This window comes from Tachypleus tridentatus, chromosome 8, assembly GCF_004210375.1.
Source record: "Tachypleus tridentatus isolate NWPU-2018 chromosome 8, ASM421037v1, whole genome shotgun sequence".
In the NCBI taxonomy this organism is placed as follows: domain Eukaryota; kingdom Metazoa; phylum Arthropoda; class Merostomata; order Xiphosura; family Limulidae; genus Tachypleus; species Tachypleus tridentatus.
In genome coordinates, this window is record NC_134832.1 from 19,188,536 (window position 1) to 19,209,911 (window position 21,376).

General features: G+C 31.5%; 2 protein-coding genes across 8 annotated transcripts in view; both read left to right on the forward strand.

Moving 5' to 3' along the window:
* Window positions 1–16,112, forward strand: part of Reps (RALBP1 associated Eps domain containing) — a 103,687-nt gene extending 87,575 nt beyond the window's left edge. For 6 of the 7 annotated variants that reach the window (XM_076517837.1, XM_076517842.1, XM_076517841.1 and 3 more), the window contains 3 exons: window positions 1,484–1,521; window positions 7,484–7,614; window positions 11,658–15,959. In XM_076517837.1, the coding sequence (XP_076373952.1) occupies window positions 1,484–1,521; window positions 7,484–7,614; window positions 11,658–11,829 (341 nt within the window). In that variant the 3' untranslated portion in view covers window positions 11,830–15,959. Of the gene's footprint in view, window positions 1–1,483; window positions 1,522–7,483; window positions 7,615–11,657 lie in introns of all 7 variants that reach the window. The other variant, XM_076517838.1, reaches the window with a different exon arrangement.
* A 1,499-nt stretch (window positions 16,113–17,611) lies between these two features.
* LOC143258621 (frizzled-4-like) lies at window positions 17,612–21,079 on the forward strand. Its single transcript, XM_076517845.1, has one exon. The coding sequence runs from the start codon at window positions 19,039–19,041 to the stop codon at window positions 20,755–20,757; it is 1,719 nt and encodes a 572-aa protein (XP_076373960.1). The 5' UTR covers window positions 17,612–19,038; the 3' UTR covers window positions 20,758–21,079.
* The last annotated feature ends 297 nt before the right edge of the window (window positions 21,080–21,376 follow it).

Here is a 21,376-nt window from a genome sequence, read left to right on the forward strand (position 1 = left end):
AGTTTCAAGTATTGTATTCTGAGTGGGGCCTGGAACTTAAAATATAATGAGAGTTTTAGTTCTATATCTCCATAAACCTGCTACTAGACATCCCCCCCCCATTATGTCTGCTTGACCTTTCAGGTCAGATTTTAATCTCCTTTGTACCCTTCTTGTTATGATTTGAGTTTCCAGACAAACACAGAACAGTAATTAATAGAGGATAGGTGAGATAAACTAGTATCTTGAATTTTTATCGTGTATTATTTGAAAGAAAAAAAAAAGGTGGAGTTTACTTTCTATATTTTTTGGCATTGGTATTACCAACTGTGCTAAAAAGAATAATGAAAACACCCTCCTTAGATACATACCTGAAAACTTCAGTTTATTCTGGATATTATTTAATGATAAGATAGAACCAGATAAATATAGGAACTTCAAGGTCAACATTTGCTGAATTTGGTCTAAACAGACACAGCTCACTGAAGATAGCTAAAGTTGTTTTTGTTTATAAGTTCTTCCTGTTTTTATAATTGAAATAAAGTGTAACTGGAGGGCATGAATACAAATTGAAAACAATAAGAAACTAAATCAGTGATGTTATCCCCAGATTACTCAACGGTAAGCTTGATGTCTTGTGCTAAAGTCTGTCGTTTATCCCCTGCAGTATAGATAGGCTATTCTTGAGTTGTGTTCTTCATAATAAAAAAGAGAAATAAATGAAGTTTTAAAAAGAGTTATGCTAAGTTTTCAAATTAGGTTTAGTTAAAAGATTAGCAAAATTACAGCTTCCATATTTCCAGACTAGTGCTTTTAATATCTTAAGTTATAAACAAACCACTGGAAAGCATCTATAATTCCAGAAAGTACAAGAACTAAAAAATGAAAATTCAGTTTAGACCTCACTGTAATTTGTAAATACTGCAGTTCTTACTGTGTTTGTTTTTTTAACTCTGTTAAAGTTATATCTTATATGTTTATCTCAAAAAAATGTATGATTGTTTTTGGATGCTCTGAAATTTTGGAACATAAAGTAAATCCCAAATACATTAATGTTCTAATAACTTTTTTTTTACAATTTCTGTTGTTTTTTGTTTTGTTTTTCTGTTTGTTGCACAAAGTATAATTAGGTTTATATATGAGTATTTTTCATATGTTAATTTTAATTGTTTCAAGTCCAAGTTCAAGGAGTATGAATGTTTCCTTGGTTCATAGCTCTTATTCACTAGTGATTATATTTACAGTTTGGAAATGTTCTATAATAGGTGAATCATTTTCTTTATGCATGTCACAGTAAAAATGCAATGTGCCATTTATCTCGTAGTAAGAATACGGAAATTGTTTATATTTGCTCTTGAAATTTAATTTATTAGTAGTTAGGAGGAGACTGAAAAGAAAAATATCCTGTTTTTAATTTTTATGCATAAAAAGCATAGTTGATAATAAGGTTAGTAGTCTTTTCCCTGAGATCAATGTATATTATTATGTGTGTTTTGTATTTCAGCCACAGGAGACATTGTGTCCAGTGCATCAGGGGAAATTGTAAGTAGTTACTCATAATAAGTCCTTGTTTTAAATGTAGTCTTATCGTCTTACTGTATATTTGCATCACTTAGTATTTGTAACTCGACAGTACATCTTCAACCATCATAATTTGTAGAATTCACCTTCTTGTGTTACCTCTAAAATGAACTCTCACATTTGTGCAAAACTTCTATCTTTTCTGTCTCTGATTGTTGTGTAGGAAAGTTTTCATTTAATTTTCATTCTTAGGATGCAGGAACACTTTGGAACATGATTATCACAGTCAACCTTTTGTATTAGGTGAAAATTTTCTTAAGTAGCTAAATCTAATTTTTTTTTTACTTGTGTGACAAGCCTTTGTCAGTTGTGAAGCAAAGAAATCTCTGAATAATAAGAGTTAATTTAAAGTTCTAAAAAATCCCTCAGTTTATAGTTTTCTGTCATTCATGTATGTACACTTTACCTTAATTTATTGTAAAGATTTTTTCAAAGATTTATTGGAATTCATTTGCAATTTTCCACCACCTTTTATCCCTTCGTGGAATAGCAGTAAGTTTACAGACTTACATAGCTAAAATCCAGTGTTTGATTCCTCACTGTGGAAGGGATGCTTAAGTCCATTTTATAGCTTTATGCTTGAAAATGAACAACCACTACCACTCATTATTAATTTATTTTAAATTGTTGCATAGTTCAAGCATAATGACTATCTTTAATCAAAAGTTGGAAAATATGTTTAGATTTGTATATTTACCTGATCAAACACTGTATTCTTGAGACGGCTGGTACGGGCATTAAAACTTTAATGAAAATAAAGTACAGAACAATGTTTCGACCTTCTTAGGTCATTTTCAGGTTAACAAAGAGAGTTTGCAACTGAACACTGTATAGCAAGAGAAACATTATGGAATCAAGACCAAAAAAATAATGTGTACTTAGAGAATTTCAACAATTGCTATTGTTTGATTCAAAAAGATTTTCTACTGAAAGCAAATTATTTTTGTTCATTACTGAATAGTATTTGGATAAAAATATATACATTAAAAATAAAAACTCAAATAGTGAAGCAAAACAAAATCAAAAGGAAAGACTGTGTTAAAAATAGTAGGTCCAAACCATCAATAAATTACATTAAAATGAACAAAACCAAGCCCAACCAGAATCAAACCAAATATGTTGCACAAATCAAGAGTACCTCCAAGGTACAGGGTATAATGTGAGATATGAAATGTGCTGTGGGTTTTGAAGGTGACTGAAAAAGTAGGACCTGCATTGCAGTGAGGATACATATTCTATCAGTCTTAACCTCCTTTTCAAGTACAAGATGAAGAAGTTCAAAAAATAAAATAATAATCAAAAGAAGTGGAAATTAGGAAAGTGAGATGTAAGTGCTTAAGTCCACAACATTGCCCTTCACTGCTTGCAGACAGCTGTGGAAAGGTGACTGCTTTCCAAAGTAAAATAAAACAAATAAATAAATATAAAATAAAAATGAAATGAAGTACTACCACAATGGGTGGTTAAAAAGATAAACTTACCTCCTGTGGTTGGCATTCCAGCCTCCGCTGTAATAGCAAAGCACCAATTAGTGACACAGAAGACAAATTGTAGAAGTAAAACCAAACCAAGTTATTTAAACAAAAAAAGATTTCAATTATTCTGTATAAAGAAATGTCATATAGATTTATTGTTTCTGCTCAGTTAAAAAATATGTAATTGTAATTTTGGATGTATTTGTAAAAGGTTTTATGCACTGATTATAACAAATGAAATCAATAACAATACACAAACACTTAAACTTACTAACCAATCCAAAGATACAATGATTAATAATTTCATCAAAGTTTTTTAAACACTTTATTCTAAACCAAATTCTTTTGTAGATTTATCTTTCTGTATGCTATTGCTAAACTTCGTAAATTTCCAATTTAATTTATATTTATTTCTAGTTAAATAAAAATTATTAAACAACCAGCTATTTTATTTATGAAATTACTTAACATTTTATTTAATGTAATTAAAAATAAAAATAGTAATGATAAGAAACATTTGTTGGATAATAAAAAATAATCAACCCATTTTAGAATACATAACTGTGGACAAGTGAAAAATGTTCAAACATTTGATATTATCACACAGTATATCATAATTCCATTAAAAGATTTAATTTATGTTTGGCATGCATTAATAGAACAGTTCTGTTATCCTTTAATAGTACTGTTAGAAAGAAAATTTAGCTCCAAAAATATAAAAGATATGTTAAGTTTTTGCATTTATAATAATTATGTTTTTTTATAAACTAGGTGTTTAAACAAGTAATATGAGTTTCAATGGAAACTAACTGTTCTATTTGTATTGCAAGTTTATTTTTTTATTTCTATGACAATAGGTTTATTTGAAATTATATGAACACAGACATTTTTGCCTTAACTTACAGATATATAGATGATTTAATTAGTATAAATAATTCTGAGGTATTTAAGTTTATTAACACTATTTATCCAATAGAATTAGAAATTAAAAATACTTCAGTTTCAGATGTAGAGCCATTATATTTAGAACTAGAAATTAAAATAATTGATAATGATATAAATCTAAATATTTTGGAAAAAAACAAATATTTTTCATTTCCAGTGAAGGCTTACACCTTCATTTAACAGTAATGTACCATACTTTTCTGTTATAACTTCACAATTACTCAGATTTTGTAAAATTTGTAATATATTACAATATTTCATTATTAATGTTGAAATATTAATGCAAAAGTTAATATTCAATGGATTTAATAAAGAAACTGAATAAAATTATTAAAATATTCTGTGGTAAATATAAAAATGTATTAAATAAGTATAAAGAAGTAAACATTAAGGAGATTTTTCTGATAATTTCCAGTAAATATTTTTAATTTCAATAAAGTCATTTAAAGAACTTGGCACTACTTTATGTGCAAGAACACCTTATTACATATGAAAGCTTGTGTGAAGTCAGAAAATCAGTAGTTACTGAAAACTTAACATGTTGGGTTTATATACTAGTATAACTTGTCTACTGTGCTACTTATTAGTTTTGTACTACCACAAAGGGGGTTTGAATGCCAATCTCAGGAGGTAAGTTTATCTTTCTTACCCCACTGTTGTGGTAATACCTTATTTCATTTTTATTTATTAAAGCAATCACTTTTCTGCAGCTGTCTGCAGGCAGTGAAGGACAATAAAAATGTGGGATACTGTGAGCTTGGGTATGCACATGTTATTCTACTAATTTTACATCTTTTGATTATTTTATTTTTTGAGACTTGCTAAAGGAAGTTAAGACTGAGAGACAGTGTATCTCTACTGCACTGTGGGTCCTACTTTGTCAGTCACCTCCAAAACCCCCAGCACATTTTATATCCCACATTATAGCCTGTAACCTGGGGTGACGCTTTCTTCGTGCAATGTTTTTGATTTCAATTTGGTTGAGCTTGTTTTGGTTCATTTGAATGTATATATATGAATTCAGGGTAAATTTTACCTTTGATAGTAATTGAACATTTGGTTATCTGTTGAAAGTAATTTTGATATTTCAGAATTTAAACTTTAAATTGTGGAAGCACAGATTGCAACATATTAAAATAGCTTAATTTTTTTATGTATATTTAAGTGTAAAAAGGTTTTTAATACAGCTATGTTTATCTTTATTATTGACTTTCATGATAATTTAATATTAAAATTAAATTAGTAAAATGTTTTCGATTTCTTTCAAGTCCTTATGATGAAAAACTTTGGTAACTGCTTTTTTTATATTAATTATATGAAAATGTGTTTCAAAAAAGCTGTATTTTCATGTACTGTTAGTTTAAAATATGGGAATGAATTTAATTTAAAAGCTAATCATCCAAGAAAAATACATATTCACAAACTTGTAATATGGATATTCAAATGTGTTTTATTTTATTTTTACTGTAATATCATTCTAAAGTAAAAATGTCATTTTATAAATGCTATTTGTTTTTTCAACAGTTTTTTTTTTAACCAAATAAAGTTATTCAATGAGAAGTGGAAGTACCCATTATGCTAGTACATAATTTACATTGACTGTATAAGTTAATAATAAATTAAAGTCATATATATATTTTTTTTATGGAAACACAAGTGATACACACATAGAAGTCACAAATAATGACAACTAGATGAATTTATTAATGATATAAAACAATATCATTACAAATATGAAAGCATACAAGTTGCACAGTGCTTAGTATTTTTTATTTATTTTACACAGAGTATTACACCGTGTTTTGTAGCTACTGAATGTACGTAGCTAGGAGAAAGCCTTTGTTAACTACAGCACATGTAACTTAGCAATATTTGTGGGTTACTGACATTTGCCACCATTTTATAAAGTTCAGGAGGACGGTACTTTTCTCAGTTGAATCTTAGTTTCAACAGTTCTACTATAGTAGACATATATGGCTGTGGAGAAGTATAGGCAATGAATTCCAACCATCATGTTTACAGAGAACATTCAAACATGATGGTGTCAATAGTATGATGTGGGCAGCTGTTTGGTATTTGTAATAAAACAGACTTGATTTCAATTATAGCCATTTAAATGTTACAGATTACTTTGCTGTTCTACAGAACCACTTCCTATCAATCTTCCATTGAGATGTTTTACAGCATCATCTCCATAAATCTCAGGAAGATGATACCAATTACCTCACAGCCAAAATTACAATGTGGAAGAGTCAAAAGGGCTTTAAACTTTAGCAATTGATTTGTTTATAGGAAAAAGTATGACAATGAAAAGGATAACAATACTTAAGACAAAAAACATTATTTATTGTAACAGGAGGGAACACATAAACATTTTGGAATCCTACAGGTTATATTTTCATTGTCTAAAGCAAAATAAAAGAATTGCACCATTTCTAAGTAAATAGCTAAAATACATTGCTACAATAACTGTAACATAATTAAAAGTAAAACACACAGAATGTGAAAGAGTAACAAACAAAAGTACTGTACATATTAACAAATATGCAGTTTATAGCTGACTGCATGTTATTCAGTGTTGGTGAAAGTTGTTTGGTTAGAGAGTCTTTTCAATTAGTATTTCCAGATCAGTGTTGATCTTGCAAAAGATATTGAAATTTGATAAGTATGTGTTCTGTTTTTTTGTTACATTGGCATACATGTGAAGCACAGGGGTTATTCTACTTTTTGAAATTCGTGTATGTTCATTGGCTCTAACTAGTAGATGACATTTGGTTTTACAAATAAAGGAAACCTTGTAGTTTACCTATGTGTAAAGATATACAAGCCATGAACAAAGATAAATTGAGAGAAGATATTTGTTACACTATGCATAGTGTGGGTTTAAGAAATGAGGCATAAACATATCCATTGCCCATCAGTTAAGGACCACACTTTTATATATACCTCGCCTCAGGTGTTATTTGGGAATTGACCCAATACCATGCTAAATTACATTCAAGCAATATATGATGCACATCATGTGTTTTAATTGTATGAAGTGTGAAAGAAGTTGCAATATTGCAAGCAATTTTTAAAACCTCAAACTAACAAAAGGTGTATTAATGGCATTTCAATTACACTTTATTCATTATATGTTACATTTAACTTTCAGAGTTTTTATCAGTATTGTGGCCATTAAGCCAGCTAGCTATAACACACTCTTCTTTAATTTATTGTAATCAGGTGGGTTATGTGATGTATAAAACTGAAACCTTTCTATATTAAAACTGTCATTATAAGACAGTTAATGAATTGTGGTAGTGAGTACAGGCTTAGAACAAAATGTTTTGATATTCTAATAATGGATTAGTCAAGAAGGAATTATAAAATATTACTAGTATTTTTATTGTGATTTTCAATCACATTTGTGCTCTGCAAGAAAGATGTATTATTGTTAAAATGTATAAAACTTGTAAAACAAAAATATATTCAAAAAACTTGGCACGTTTCTTTCTGCACAGGTTTCAAGTCCCTTGGCTCCAACAGATGACACAATGGCTCTCTTGGTAGACATTAACCAATCAGATGCAATAGCAGAACGAAAACCCCATCCTTCTGCCCCTCTTCTTGCATTATCTGCTACTGAAATTAAGTAAGTTGGCTGATCCATAAACTTTGGACAACTTTGTTCAGTTCTGTTACTATACAGCAATGTGTTATGGCATCTTATAACTTTTCATTTAACTTACTTACTTTAATCCAATTATGGATGATAAAAGGAAACTTTCTAACAAATGTTTTATATGAAAAAACCGATAACATAAAAGTTTATGTAAAGAAGTACATTTATTCATAACAGAATTAAAACTAACAGTGACACAAATGAATGCAAGTATCTGATAGACTTGTATGATTTGGTTGTGTGGTAGTAAATCAACCCACTAGTTGCCTGACCACAACAACACAACTTGTTATAGCTATTATACTCACAGTAAAAAAAAAGTCTTATGTGTAAAAGCAGACAGAAGTGCCCTGAACTCTTAGCTCAGTGGTGAAGCAATGTACCTGTTAGCCAGAAGTCCTGGGTTCAAGCCCAGGTCATGGATTTTTTCTTTACTTATTAGACTCTTTCACATAAATAGTTTATGTTAGAAACTTTCATTTTGATAAAAGAGTTTTGTGCTGTACTAAAACTATCAGTTTAACTTGAATCAAGCCTGCACTGATAACATATAAATTTTATTTATTTACAAAATGAAGCAACTATCTCTGGGTAAGTTGTAAAATGTGGTAGATTACAGAAATTTTGATTCTGAAAGAGGTTTAGAGTTGCACTGGTTTGATGTTATTCAGTTATTCTCAGCTATGCTTGATTTTAAATAAACATTTGAAGTGGATTGTGTGCTGCTCATTTATTGCTGAAATTTAACATCAGCAAAATTAAAAACACCAATTGTTAATGAACTATGGCCCTATAAAACTTGAAATGGTTGAATTATTCAAAAATTTTTATACTTGTCCTTTTTTTAAGCTCCTTAGTAAATACTTCTTTGTTTGTAAGTTCATAATTAACTACTCCATTGATTGCTGACAAACTTTCAAAAAGGTTTTCTAAAAATCAGACTTACAAACTGTAGTAAGTGATCATTCACATTTTAACTATGTGAACTGATTTACATACATACATCTTTTTTTTTTTGAAGAATTGCAAAGTTTTTTTTGGAATTCAAGGAAAATAAACATAAACATAGCTTTGTAGGAATTATCTTCAAGTAGTGGACATTTTGTTCTAATATCAACACTTTGCATTAAATTTGCAGCCATTTTGCATAACTGACCTTTTCAACATTTCTGAGAAAATTAATTTAAGTTTTCAGGAATGATGGACTGCTGCACACATTCATTAGATATTTGTGGCCTTCTTATGTAATGTCATCTTCCTCAAATAATGTTGCCAAACATTAGGGACTTGTTATTTATTTTTAATTAAATATTTTTAGGAAGATCACCTAAGATACAGATATCCATGTATTATGATGCAAGGTTAATCATTTTTCTTTTCTTGTAAGTGAATTTTCACCTTTTAAAAAAATAACGTTTTCAATAAGAAGCTTCACAAAATAATGGTAGGGTGGGGTCTATGTTGTGGGTATGAGCATCACTGTGTGAGGAAGTTTATGTTGTTATGCATTTGAATATTTCTTTGATATGTTTAAACCAAACTGAAGTTATAGTTCTTTGATCTTAATTAATCAATGAACTTATGATTCAAATTAATTTTGTTATTTTTAATAGCTTGTAATGATGTGATTTATAACCATCGATTGCTCCAAATTATTGGAGGTGCAGAGCTTTGGCATCTCCTTTACAGTTATGCTATGTTACATTTGTTTCATCCCACCTGGCAGTATCTCATTTCTTTTATTATTAGTGTTCTGCTTTAAGTTGCACATATTTAAACTTTAAAGATAGAACATTAAAAGATTGAAAATGAAAAAAATATTTAAAATACAGAAGTTCCAAGCAAACTGAATGATTAATGGATCTTATTTAAAGAGTCCTAAAAATATCTTGTTATGAGTATGAACTGTGCACATTTAAACTAAGTTTGCTTCACCATGTCTGTTCCACAACTCTCTGCCCAGACTGTAGGATGGTTGGCTATTTCAGCGAGTCACTGAACATTTTTCAACAAACGCCAGTAAAGTAATATTTAGATGACTCAAATATGAGATATATTCCAAATAATCAAAAATATTTTGTTAGAAGTTTAAACTGCATAATGTCTTGTTTGGTTTACACAGGCTTAACATAACTTTAGCAGGCACACCAAAAGAGAAACACATTTTCTTAGCTCATTTTCACAAGGAAATGGTCTTACTACCTGAAGTGTTAAACTTATCTACTTCTTCCTTGTATGTCATCAGTATGAGAAGGTGGTTCAGTCTTTTCTGTGACACTGTTGTATGCAAGTATTACTTCAGGCATTTTAGCCGAGAAAATGACTACTGACATGTTGCAGTGCATGAAGTGGCCAGCATTATTATTTGTGGTACTACCTTTTTAAGTAGTCTTGATCCAAGTGTTTTTATTATCTGTTACGCATTAGCATCAAAATAATCATCCTATCCTTGTACGTTTTTTAATAAAAGCAGTTCTGCATATTGCCTGTTTTTTTCAAGACCTTAGCCAGAATAATTAATAATGTCTTGGTGATCAGCTTCATGGGTATCCCTTCCAGCCCATAATTTAATTTGATGTTCAAGCTATTTTCTCTTCTTGTCTAATTGAACAAATAGGGATTGTCTATTGTTTGCAGCTTCAGCATTTGCTTAAGGCCAGAATCATCATTTTCATATCCACAGATGACAATGACTTGTCTAGCTAAATACTGAACTGTTGCAAAGATTTCAGTAAAACATTTTGTTGTCAACTGCCTCTGTTTCATGGTAGACAAAAACTTGTCCTAGAATATTTTCATTATGTATCATACATTAAAAATTGTTAAGTGCAGCTTTAATGGCCTGGGTTTTCTTGTGACCTCTCATCAGTTGGATGGCTTTATGTCACAATTAAAGCTTTTTTTGAGAAAGCTTCATCATCTTTGGCAGTTGTCTTAATAACCTGGTCAGAGAGCTTATACCAGCTCTTTCAAAACGTTCTTTTATTTGTTACTGGAAATGAGCCTTTGGGCTGATCAAGAACCAGCTGTTTTGACAGACATCTGGACCAACATTATTAAACTTATCATTTGCATTAATTTTTACTTTTATTTGGTTTGTTGATGATGACCTTGTCCCACTGTTTCTGCCCCTAATGTTAATGATGTCAACTGTTTTTTTGTTTTTTTCCACTGCAGTATATGAATCTTCCTTCTCTAAATGTTCATTAGCTTTTAATTACTGCATCTGTTGGTAAGTAAAACTGTAGGCCTATTTATCATGACACTGGGTTTAACCCTCAGAATATAGGTTGGTAAAAGTATGTTTTATAGAGTTATATTCAAAAGTTAATTACCCAACTTTATTTTTAATCTATGTTGATAAATTTGGCATTAAAACATAGTTTTTAATTGAAATTCTGATATGGTCTAATTTATGAATTTCAGTGGTAAATATATTCATAGTGAACATGTTCAGAGGCATGATATAAATGTATGATTCTTGATTAGATAATATAAGGCTTAAGCTACATACCACTTCTGGTTTAAAAGTTTATCAGGATCTTGTTAGCATGAAACATTTAATGAACATTTATGATTTATTCTCATGGTTTTACTGAAGTAATCTGATTTTCTATTCTGAAACTTTTAGCCACAGCATATAGGCTCATAGAATGGCTCCAAGTTTTTGTTCTTATGTTTTATCAAGTATAAACTTTCAGCTCATAGCTCCATTATCTCTTGACTGATTTGAGATCTAATTACAGTTTTGGACCAAAGAGATCAAAGACCTTCAATTGATGTATTTGACCATATCCAAGGTCTCATAGATTAATTTACTTTAATCCTGCCTAAAATAATTTAAATTTGAAGGTATTCTGGTAGATGGCCTGATGAGCAATAAAATTGAATCAGGTATATGTACACCCCATATGTGGTATTACTGGTGCACAAAGAAATATAGTTAAAAAAAATCCAAAATAATAATAAATTTTACAAGTGTTTTGAAAACTGCTAATGTTCTTATTATACAGGTCAGTGCCCCGTGATAAACGAGATCTTCAGTTAGCTTTGAGGGCTTTGAGGGAACGCAACATGTTGCTGTCTCGACTGAACAGTGAACTTAATCAAGAACTATCAGAAGTTATGGAAGAAAGAATAGCTTTAGAAATCCAGCTAGAGCATATGAAACCATTTTCATATTGAACAGGATATAAAGACACACACATATGTATATATATATATTTGTTTTGTTTTTCTGTCTGTATTTTGTTCTTTGCTTTAGCTGCACTGCTGAAATCTTTGAGATTAATGTTTCAGAGGAACTCTTAAACATCTGATAGCTGCATCATTTCGTGTTCTCAGAAGTAAGACTTACAAAACACATAAACAACACATGATTCTATCTCTGGCACTGTTTACAACCAGTTGTGGCATGAACTATTTGCTTTTTTTTTTAAATATGAAATTTTTTAGATTTTTTCATGGTAAATTTGCCTTGATTACTTAAATGTATTCAATCTTTAATTGAAAAGCATCCTCCAGTGTTTCAGTATTGTTTTATTATAAAATCAGAATGATATGTGTCAAGTTACATCTTAAACCTGGATAAAAAATTAAACACATATATGCGTATGGAGAATAATGCAGTATTTTTGAGTAATCGTAAGAAACCTTAGATTAACTTTGATCCGTCAGTAAACATTATGTCATAAAAGAGAAGCAAGTTATAGTGAGTGTGAAATGAACAGTTTGTCTTGGTACAAGTATTAACATATCCAGGTGTACAGTGTAACATATCTTTTTTTTTTTTTTGCTTTTGTATTCTCTTGAAAAGTATGTTTGTTGCCATGAATGTGAATGAAACATGTAAGTTTTGAAATGGTAATTTGCTCTTCTTTTTTTTTTTTTAATACTGAAACATAAAATTGTTCCAAGCTGTTTGTTTTGAAATGCTTTTTTGGCAATAATATAAAGTTTCTATATTATTTCTACTTTGGTCATTAACATTTAACCAAAAACACATTACATATTTATTTCGTCTATCTTCCTAAAGGTTTTTTTTTTTGTTTGTTTACTACACTTGTTGGAATATAAGTACACACTGTTAGAATTTACCATTTGAATGTAAATTAATTGAATTTTGAATATAAACTTTATTTTCTTTACACGTGGCTTACTTTTGAAGTATATGTGCCAAAAAGAAAAATAATAGGACTTGTGATCCTGTGTTTTTCAATCTCAAAGGTTTGCACACTGTGACAGTTGAATAAAAACAATTAGTGATTGGTTCTTTTGGAGTATAAGAATATTTTCTTGCCCATGTAAGAAGGATTTAAAGTTGATGCCTTAAAAGGGCATGCATTGTGTGTGTAATTTTTTTTCCAAATTGTTTGCTGTGAGTGTAGTAGTTTATAAATATGTTCTCTTAAAGTTGTGTTCTCTGTTTGTGCATATTCTTAAACTATTAACACTGTGTTCACTGAAATTTTACAATTATGATGTTGAGTGACAGCTTTCTTGTATTTTTTATGGAATGGAAAAGGCACTGTTTTTGTGAAATGTAATTATGTTGCCTTAATTTAGACTTCAAAAATACTAATGTTTATAAGATAGATTTACTGAAAAAAAAGTTATTATAAACTTTAAAATAATTGCACAAAACAGACATTTTCCCTGCCCAACACATCTTAAAAGAGCTTAAATGTAAATTAACAACTCCTCTGTTATGTAACATGTCTTGTAATTTTTAACTTTCTCTGCACTAACTTTTAGTCAAAAGCATTCTAATGTGCAAAAACAAATACACCCCAAATTTAATTGAACTAAAAAACAACATAAAGTACAGTTCACAGAAGTAGCATATTTTGAGTCCACATTAACAAACCAAATGATATTGATTTTACCAAGATACAAGGTAGGTAAATGAAATATCATTCTTAACTAATTCAGATAGCATTATTCTGATTTAGGAATGTTTACAGACAGTTTGTATTGTACTTTCTTTGAAGATACTTAAAACCTTCTTTGTTTCACTAAGACTATAAAATGTACTCCTGTAAAAGTAACACAAAATAAACAGTATTTTGCTAATGATATCAGATCTCTTAGTAGTAGGTTATGCAAATGTAGGAAAGAGTTAGGTCACTTTGTTAGGATGGCAGTGCACAAGAGAAAACTTTAACTTCAGTTTAAAAAAATCCGTTGGTTGTTTTAACTGCTATCCCCGTTAAAGTAAGAGGGAAAATGTGCATTTATTTTTGAAGTTTCAATCAAAATTAGGTAAACTGTTGTAAATAAGCCTTATACTCAAAGTTGTTAATGTCTTTAAAATACAATATGAAAATTCTTGCTCATGTCCATTAATTTGTTTTTTAATTTGTGATCATGTTGAAAGCTCAAGACGAAAATTGTAACCTTAAAGGTATCAGGAAATTGGTTTTTATTACGTTAGTTCATAGAAATTACTAGCTTTGCTAAACGTTTTTGCTTGAAAACCTTAACCTCCCCCCTTTTCCTGCATATACTGTGATGTATAGTTGTACGAAAATAAAGAAATGTGTGTCTGTACAACCAAAATTAACTAAACAGTGGATTTGTTTATCACGTGCTCATATTTGAAAATGCCGTAAAAAGAACGGAAGTCACAATATAATCCTATATAACATAAAAACTGCCTCTTGTTATCCAAATGGTAAACATTCATAGATGTTGTTTATATACGTAATTAATGCATTCTGGGTTTTTACTTTTTCGTTAATGGATGGTGGCGCTAACCCGTAAAGAATATGTAACAAAATTCGCAGAGAAGAAAGATGTCAAATCTTCCACTCCGTGGTAGGTGTGGCATATATATTTTATTCAGTGAACTGCTTGTGATAGAAAAGAAAATGTTCTTTCATACATATCTGCTGTAAATGGAAAAGGTTTGAATGGATAACAATTTTCTCCTTTCTGTTTATTTTCATGTCAATGTTCTTAACCTCTGTTAAATACTTGATAAATAATTCAGTATATGTTTTAACACCTAGAAGTCATTCAAGTTTACTGTAACTGTAATGTGTTGTCATGGTTAAAAGCGAATCACTAGTGCGTTTAGACGCCAGTTTTACAGACTGATATACTCCTGTATTTCAGAGAAGCTCGTGCGTGCAACCTTATGTTCATGAACTAGTTTTAACGTGGCATTAACTGATGTCACGCTTTCTTAGAATAAATATTCCAGACAGTTTTAATATGAGAGCAGTGAAAGGAAGACATCAATATTTAACGTGATACTTGGTGTGCACTATTCATTTTTGTATTTAATTTGTGCAAATTTTTTTGCATGTACCATAAATTAACTTTCTGAAATTGTTAAAATCGTATTCAGTGAATTTTACAAATTTACACATTTATGCTGTTATTTGACGTGTTTTTAAACCATTTTGCTTGAAACATATATTTTAATTTTTCAGAATTTCAACTTGTGAAAATTGCTAAACAGTATTATATTTCATAGTTTTATTTAAAACGAGTGTTAAAATTTTTGCCAAGTTTATACCTGTCGAAGTGCTCGAAGAAGAGAGTGTGGTTTTCCTTGAATTAGTATTAAAAATTCTGGAAAGCAAATAGCAATTAGTTCTTTACCTTAGCTTCTGTAAATGATTGATTTTATAGTGTTTAGAACTCGGTCCTTGAAAACAGTTTAGGTAATTAAGAAAGTGCCTGATAATGATTCTCACTCGCATAAAATATTTGCTATATGTATGTAAGTAGCGAAGTCGTTGGTTTCAATAAAGTTGTGTTATACCGTAGAAAACACGTGAAGCACGTGAAAGGCTAAATTTAATTGTGATAATATCCATCCTTTATTCTAATTCGATTTTGTTTTGTTTTCAAAAAATACTTGATATTCCTTGTATTATAATGATTAATAAAAGGCAGGTAAAAATTTGGTCTTTTTTTTTTTAGGGGGGGTAGAATTCAACAAAATGTTCTTTTCTGTCTGTACACCTGCTGTTTTGAATACACTGAAATTTTTTATGGTTTAGCATAAGTTACCTACAGGAAGAGTGCTTTAATTTATATTTTTTCTATTTAGCCAGTTGTGTTGAGAAATAACAGTAAGTCAGCAGTGAAGATAATTGTTTGTTTGTTTCTTTTCCAGGGGTTTCCAGTATGTTTTGCGCGTTTGCTTTGTATATAATCCAAGTCATTACGGTTATTCTTGTTTGTTTTTTTCTAACAAGTAATTTGTAACATTGTACATTTAACCAGTATCTCCCTGTGTTTATATGTACAAGAGAAGGTGCTTTACTAAGCAGTAAAAACTTGTAATGTGAATTTAAAAAAAAGGGTGCTCTTTTCTGTTCTGGTTGATTTAAGTTGATTTTAAACTTCAGACGACTAAATTTATTCATTATGTCTATATTATTCCTAGACATGCAACTAAAGATATAATGATATCAGATGTCAATACCACAAGAAATAAAGGTTATTATGCTTTAGAAGTTTTTAGTGAAGACATTTGTTTTCCAGTTAATATATATATAATTATCTTAATGTAATATTATACATATCATTACATTAAGGTGATGATTGGCTTGTAGCAGTTAACGAAATCTTGTTAACCGAACGAATGTGCGTATACACAAAAGAAAAAAATGCGAATTGAATGCATTTTTTGCTTTCGACAACAAACGTTAATTGAAAACTTAAAACACAATTGTACGGTTTTATATTAGGAGCTTGATACTGATGCGACATCGTCGTGCAAACAAATTAAGGTTAAGGTAAGCTTAATAAAATTATAAAAGGTTAAAAAAGAAAGACAAGAGCTCGTGTTTCAAAACCGTATTGCAACCTTTCGAAGTATTTCGTTTGGCAGAGTTATAAAAAAAGGTTGTATAAGCTAAACTTTCAATCAAATGTAGCTTCTTAAATGTCTACATATTCAATATACTTCAATGTGAGTAATATATTTTCTTTTAATTCAAAAAATACTTCATATTCACATGGCACTAAAATCATGAAATGTGAGGACATGATAGAAACACCTGTACTGCTTATAGAGATGAACGCTTAACTACAGATAGTGTTTTAACATCAAACACAGTTAACTTTGATTATAGTTTTTGAAGTTGGGATACATTTGGGGGGAATAAGATAAAACCGTATTAGAAAACTAATATAGAAAAAAATTATTTAGTCATCTTTGGTCATTTGTGTATATCTTACTAATCAGGATTTGCTAACCTCTCTCATCTAAAAAGTAGCAATAAGAAATACGAATAGCCAACACTTTCTGGTATCGTCGAGAATATCCTTGCTTGCGGAGCTGAGTTAGAAGCAGAAACTCCTGAATCAGCAGAGTGGGTGGTGGAAAATTTTATAATTAAGAGACCCTGTGCTAAGTTTTATATCGATTATGTTATTTTGTAAGAAAGGTATCTTTGCCCTTATTTTCAACTTTGTATACAGTACAGATGGTCCACACACACAGTTTTTTTATCAACAAATAGTAATAGTTTTACCACTTGTAGCTCCGTTTTTCCATTTGTTTCTGTATAAGTTGTTTTTACTTTTACTTTGTGCTTTTTTTCTATCGGAAACACAAGGTTCAGGTCTTTTTGATCCGATTTTGTAAGTTTTTAAAGTTCTTAGATCCTTTGTCTCTTTTAAGTAATTGCTAACGTTATTGGTTATTGTTGATTGAAATTTGTACGTTTTATAAATAAAAAAACTCTTATGGGATTATATATTATATAATAAAGAGAAATTTCGTATTTTTCAAGATTACGATTTTTAATATGCCCGTACGTACTTTTATATTTCAACTTTTGAGCTTATTACGTTCTTTTATACACAATGGAGCTTGAAAATATTAAACCAATTAGTTTTAATACTTGCTAACAGATGGCAGGTAATAGAAATTGTAGTGAAGTTTCTTTTGTGTGTGCGTGCGTACGTGCGTGCATTATAATTCTTTCGGAATACGCCAAGGAACTTGGGAGAGCATGAACGAACAACAAGCGATAAAAGAAAATAACTAGTTTGACTGGAGACTAGTTGAGGCAAAGATGATGATTATGGGCTGAGTTGTGTAATTATGGTGTCAAGAAATGCACGATAACATGGTTGACCTGCGTATTTACCTAGCAGTATATGTCGGTACCAAAATTATAACCGAGGACCATTTCCATCCTGTGTCGTAACTACAACTTCAATGGCCGCTGCACGCGTCTCACGAGCCCTCCATGACGATCATGAAGTATACAGAGCGTGTTGTGAATTACACTTGCAAAAAAAATAGTTGTCTTATAAGAGCATTAAAATGCTTTACAACTGCCCTAAACACACATTCGTAACCAGATAATTCTAACAGCGTGATTTCGACATATGGTTTGTTCTGTCAAGTTAAACATATATAATGAAACTTTTCGAATAAAGTAAATACGTACATTTTTTGTCATTCCCGTGGTCGCTATATTTAAAACGTCAACTGTGCACAAAGTGGAACCAGTATCGGCCGAAATACGTGTTGTATAACGTGCACTATTTCCGTGTTGTCACGTTTAACGAAATATTTCGTTAAAATTTAGTTTAAAAGTAAGCACGTCAGAATAATAACCCCGAACGAAATAATTGGTGCATCGAAACTAGTTGGGTGTTTTGTATTTTTAATCACTTGTGCATTATTAAGCATCGAGAAATCAAAACATATCAAAATCAATTTATTTATACAGTCTATATGCGTTGTAAAAGCGTTGTAAACAGCCGTAGAATATTGCATTTGAAGGAGACTATCCAATTTACTTGACAGTAGTTAATGTAAGGTACTCTTAAAAACCACATGTAGAGCAGTGCACTTACAAGTTTGTGAGGTATTACGACCTATGCGTCTGGATGGCACTGCTTACCCGATACATCAAAGCTCGTTAGGGTGTAGCCAATGAGAGTGGCTCTTACACGCCAAAGCGCCTAATATTGGGCGTGGTGTTAAATGTGTATTGGCTTTTCTGATTGGTTGTAGATAATCACCACTGCCCTGCCAACAAGAAGGGCACGCTGTAGACGCCTGAATCACGAGAATACATGTTGCGAGTAGGTGCAGATATAATGACTTTCACGAACGTGGTAAGTTCATTTGGAAGTAGTGAGAGTTGGTATGTTACTCAAAGTGTCTCGACGATAGTTATGTGTTGATAGGAATTTCAAGGCTAGTGCTAACATTTTTTGGAATACAAAAATTACCACTTTCTCTAAAGTGAATGTGTAAGCGACAGTTTAAAAATCGTACAGTCTAATGTTCCTACAGCTCTTCGGGTGCGTGTAGTTAAGAGGTCAACGAAAAGACGTTAAGTTTATGATATTTTTTACAGTTTGTTGCAAGGAGCTAGCATTTTAAGTGCCAAGTTACTACAAATTGTAAAAATGTCTCGCTGGGTGAAGTGTTACATTTGGGTGAATCTGCTAGCTGTATGTTTTGTTTTGGCTTCTTCCATGGAAACCTCCGAACTTTTAGGCAAATGCGAGCCCATTCGGATTGAACGTTGCAAAGGTTTGGGCTACAACATAACGGGAATGCCGAATTTGGTGGGTAATGAAATACAACAAGAAGCAGAAATGCAGCTACAAACATTTTCTCCTCTCATTCAGTACAACTGTTCCTCTCAGTTGACGTTTTTCTTGTGTTCTGTCTACGTACCTATGTGTACTGATAAAGTACCTCAACCAATTGGCCCTTGCCGGCCATTATGTGAAAGTGTAAAGTCTCGCTGTCTTCGTGTGTTAGAAAATTTTGGATTCCACTGGCCAGTCGCTCTTAATTGCTCTAAGTTTCCACCCGAAAATAACCAAAAACACATGTGCATGGATGGACCAGAACCGAAAGAATATGAAAAGAATGGTTACCTCTACAGGAATAGTCGTCCAAATGAGAGGGCCACCAATATTCCAGTTCGAACGAAACCGTCGATGTCTCCTAGTATGCAGCGTCGTGGGATATGTGAAAAATACAAACTCTCTAATTTTTTCTATTTTATCAACCGAACTCGCCGTTGTGCACACAGGTGCTCTGCTGATATTCTGTTCAGCACCGACAACAAAAAGTTTGCCGAGAGCTGGGTGGCAGTGTGGGCAAGTGGGTGCTTCGCCTCTACTTTATTCACTGTGCTGACTTTCCTGGCTGACACCAACAAATCTCGTTACCCAGAGAGAGCCATTTTATTCTTAAGCGCTAGCTATAATGTATATAGCATTGCTTACTTCATACGGTTAATAGCTGGACGCTGGGAAGTCTCATGTCACGAAGACAGTCAACATGGTGTCTCCATCCTCATTCAAGAAGGCCTGGACAACATAAACTGTACCATCGTTTTCACCTTGTTGTACTTCTCCAGCATGGCTAGTGCCGTCTGGTGGTTAGTTCTGACCTTTACATGGTTTCTGGCTGCAGGACTGCGATGGAGCCATGAAGCCATTATGCGACGATGTACGTATTTCCACCTGGCTGCTTGGGCATTGCCATCTTTCAAGACTATCGCCATCTTGGTAATGCGCATAGTGGATGCCGACGAACTAACTGGCACATGTTATGTAGGCAACCAGAGTGAAAAAACTTTGATGGGATTTGTAATCGCCCCAACCCTTACTTACTTGTTGTTGGGAGCCTTGTTTCTGATAGCTGGACTGGCCGCCATGTTTTGTTCCAGAGGTCAACAGGAACCTCCACCGACAAATCCGAACAAAAATGAAAAACTGGAAGTACTGATGGTTCGGGTAGGGATCTTTGCTCTTTTGTACACAGTTCCAGCAACATGCGTCCTTGCTGCTAATTTTTACGAATATGCCTACAGAGAGCAGTGGATGTCCTCAGAGTCCATATTGCGACCAAACGTCGAAATTTTCACTCTAAAAATCTTCATGTCGCTAGTAGTAGGTATTACTACAGGCCTATGGATCTGGTCTAGTAAGATGCCTCAGAATATTTGGATGAAGGCATGGAGAAGATTTAGGTCCGGACATAGAAAACAGCCCTTACCGCCCTATTCGTTTGTCACTGGCCAGCAGAAGCGATTGATCGAGTTTGAATTAGCTATAGAAAAACCTAAAAGAACAAGAAGGAAAAAAGAAAGGGGAACGCCAGTCTGACATCTAGAAATTGTGTGAGGTGTACTTCTAAAGTTGCATGGCATTTAGACAATGTAAATATGTGCATTTTAAAACTTGTAAATAAGATATAAAGCTTAAAATATTTTCTTAACTTTAGTATTCCCGTCGTTGAACTTAAGTTGTTGTTTTTTCTTTCTTTGAAGCCTAAATTGTTTCTTGAAATGTAAATATAATAAACCCTAAATGTACAGTTGTAAAGTTAATGTTAAGATGTGCCATCTTGTGTATTTTAATGTTAATGAGTAATGATGTTCCTATGAATCTTAACTGTGGAAAAAATATATATATTGAATATTTTAAACCTGATGTCTTGTGTACTGTTTAATACACGCTTACTCAGACTGATTCATTTTCCCACTTCTTAAAGTCGTATTTCACCAGCCACGGATAAATAATGGAACTAAAATTAATACAAAAATATTTAATTATTAGTTAAAAACATCCAGTTGATATTGCTAATAAATATTATATTTATAAGAAGCCCCGTTGTCCGTATCAGTATTGTCAACGATTATGCTAGAACATAGCCTAAATCATTGTATCACTACTATAGGTTTAAATTGGGGCGTGTTTTACAAGTCAAAACTGATTAGTTATT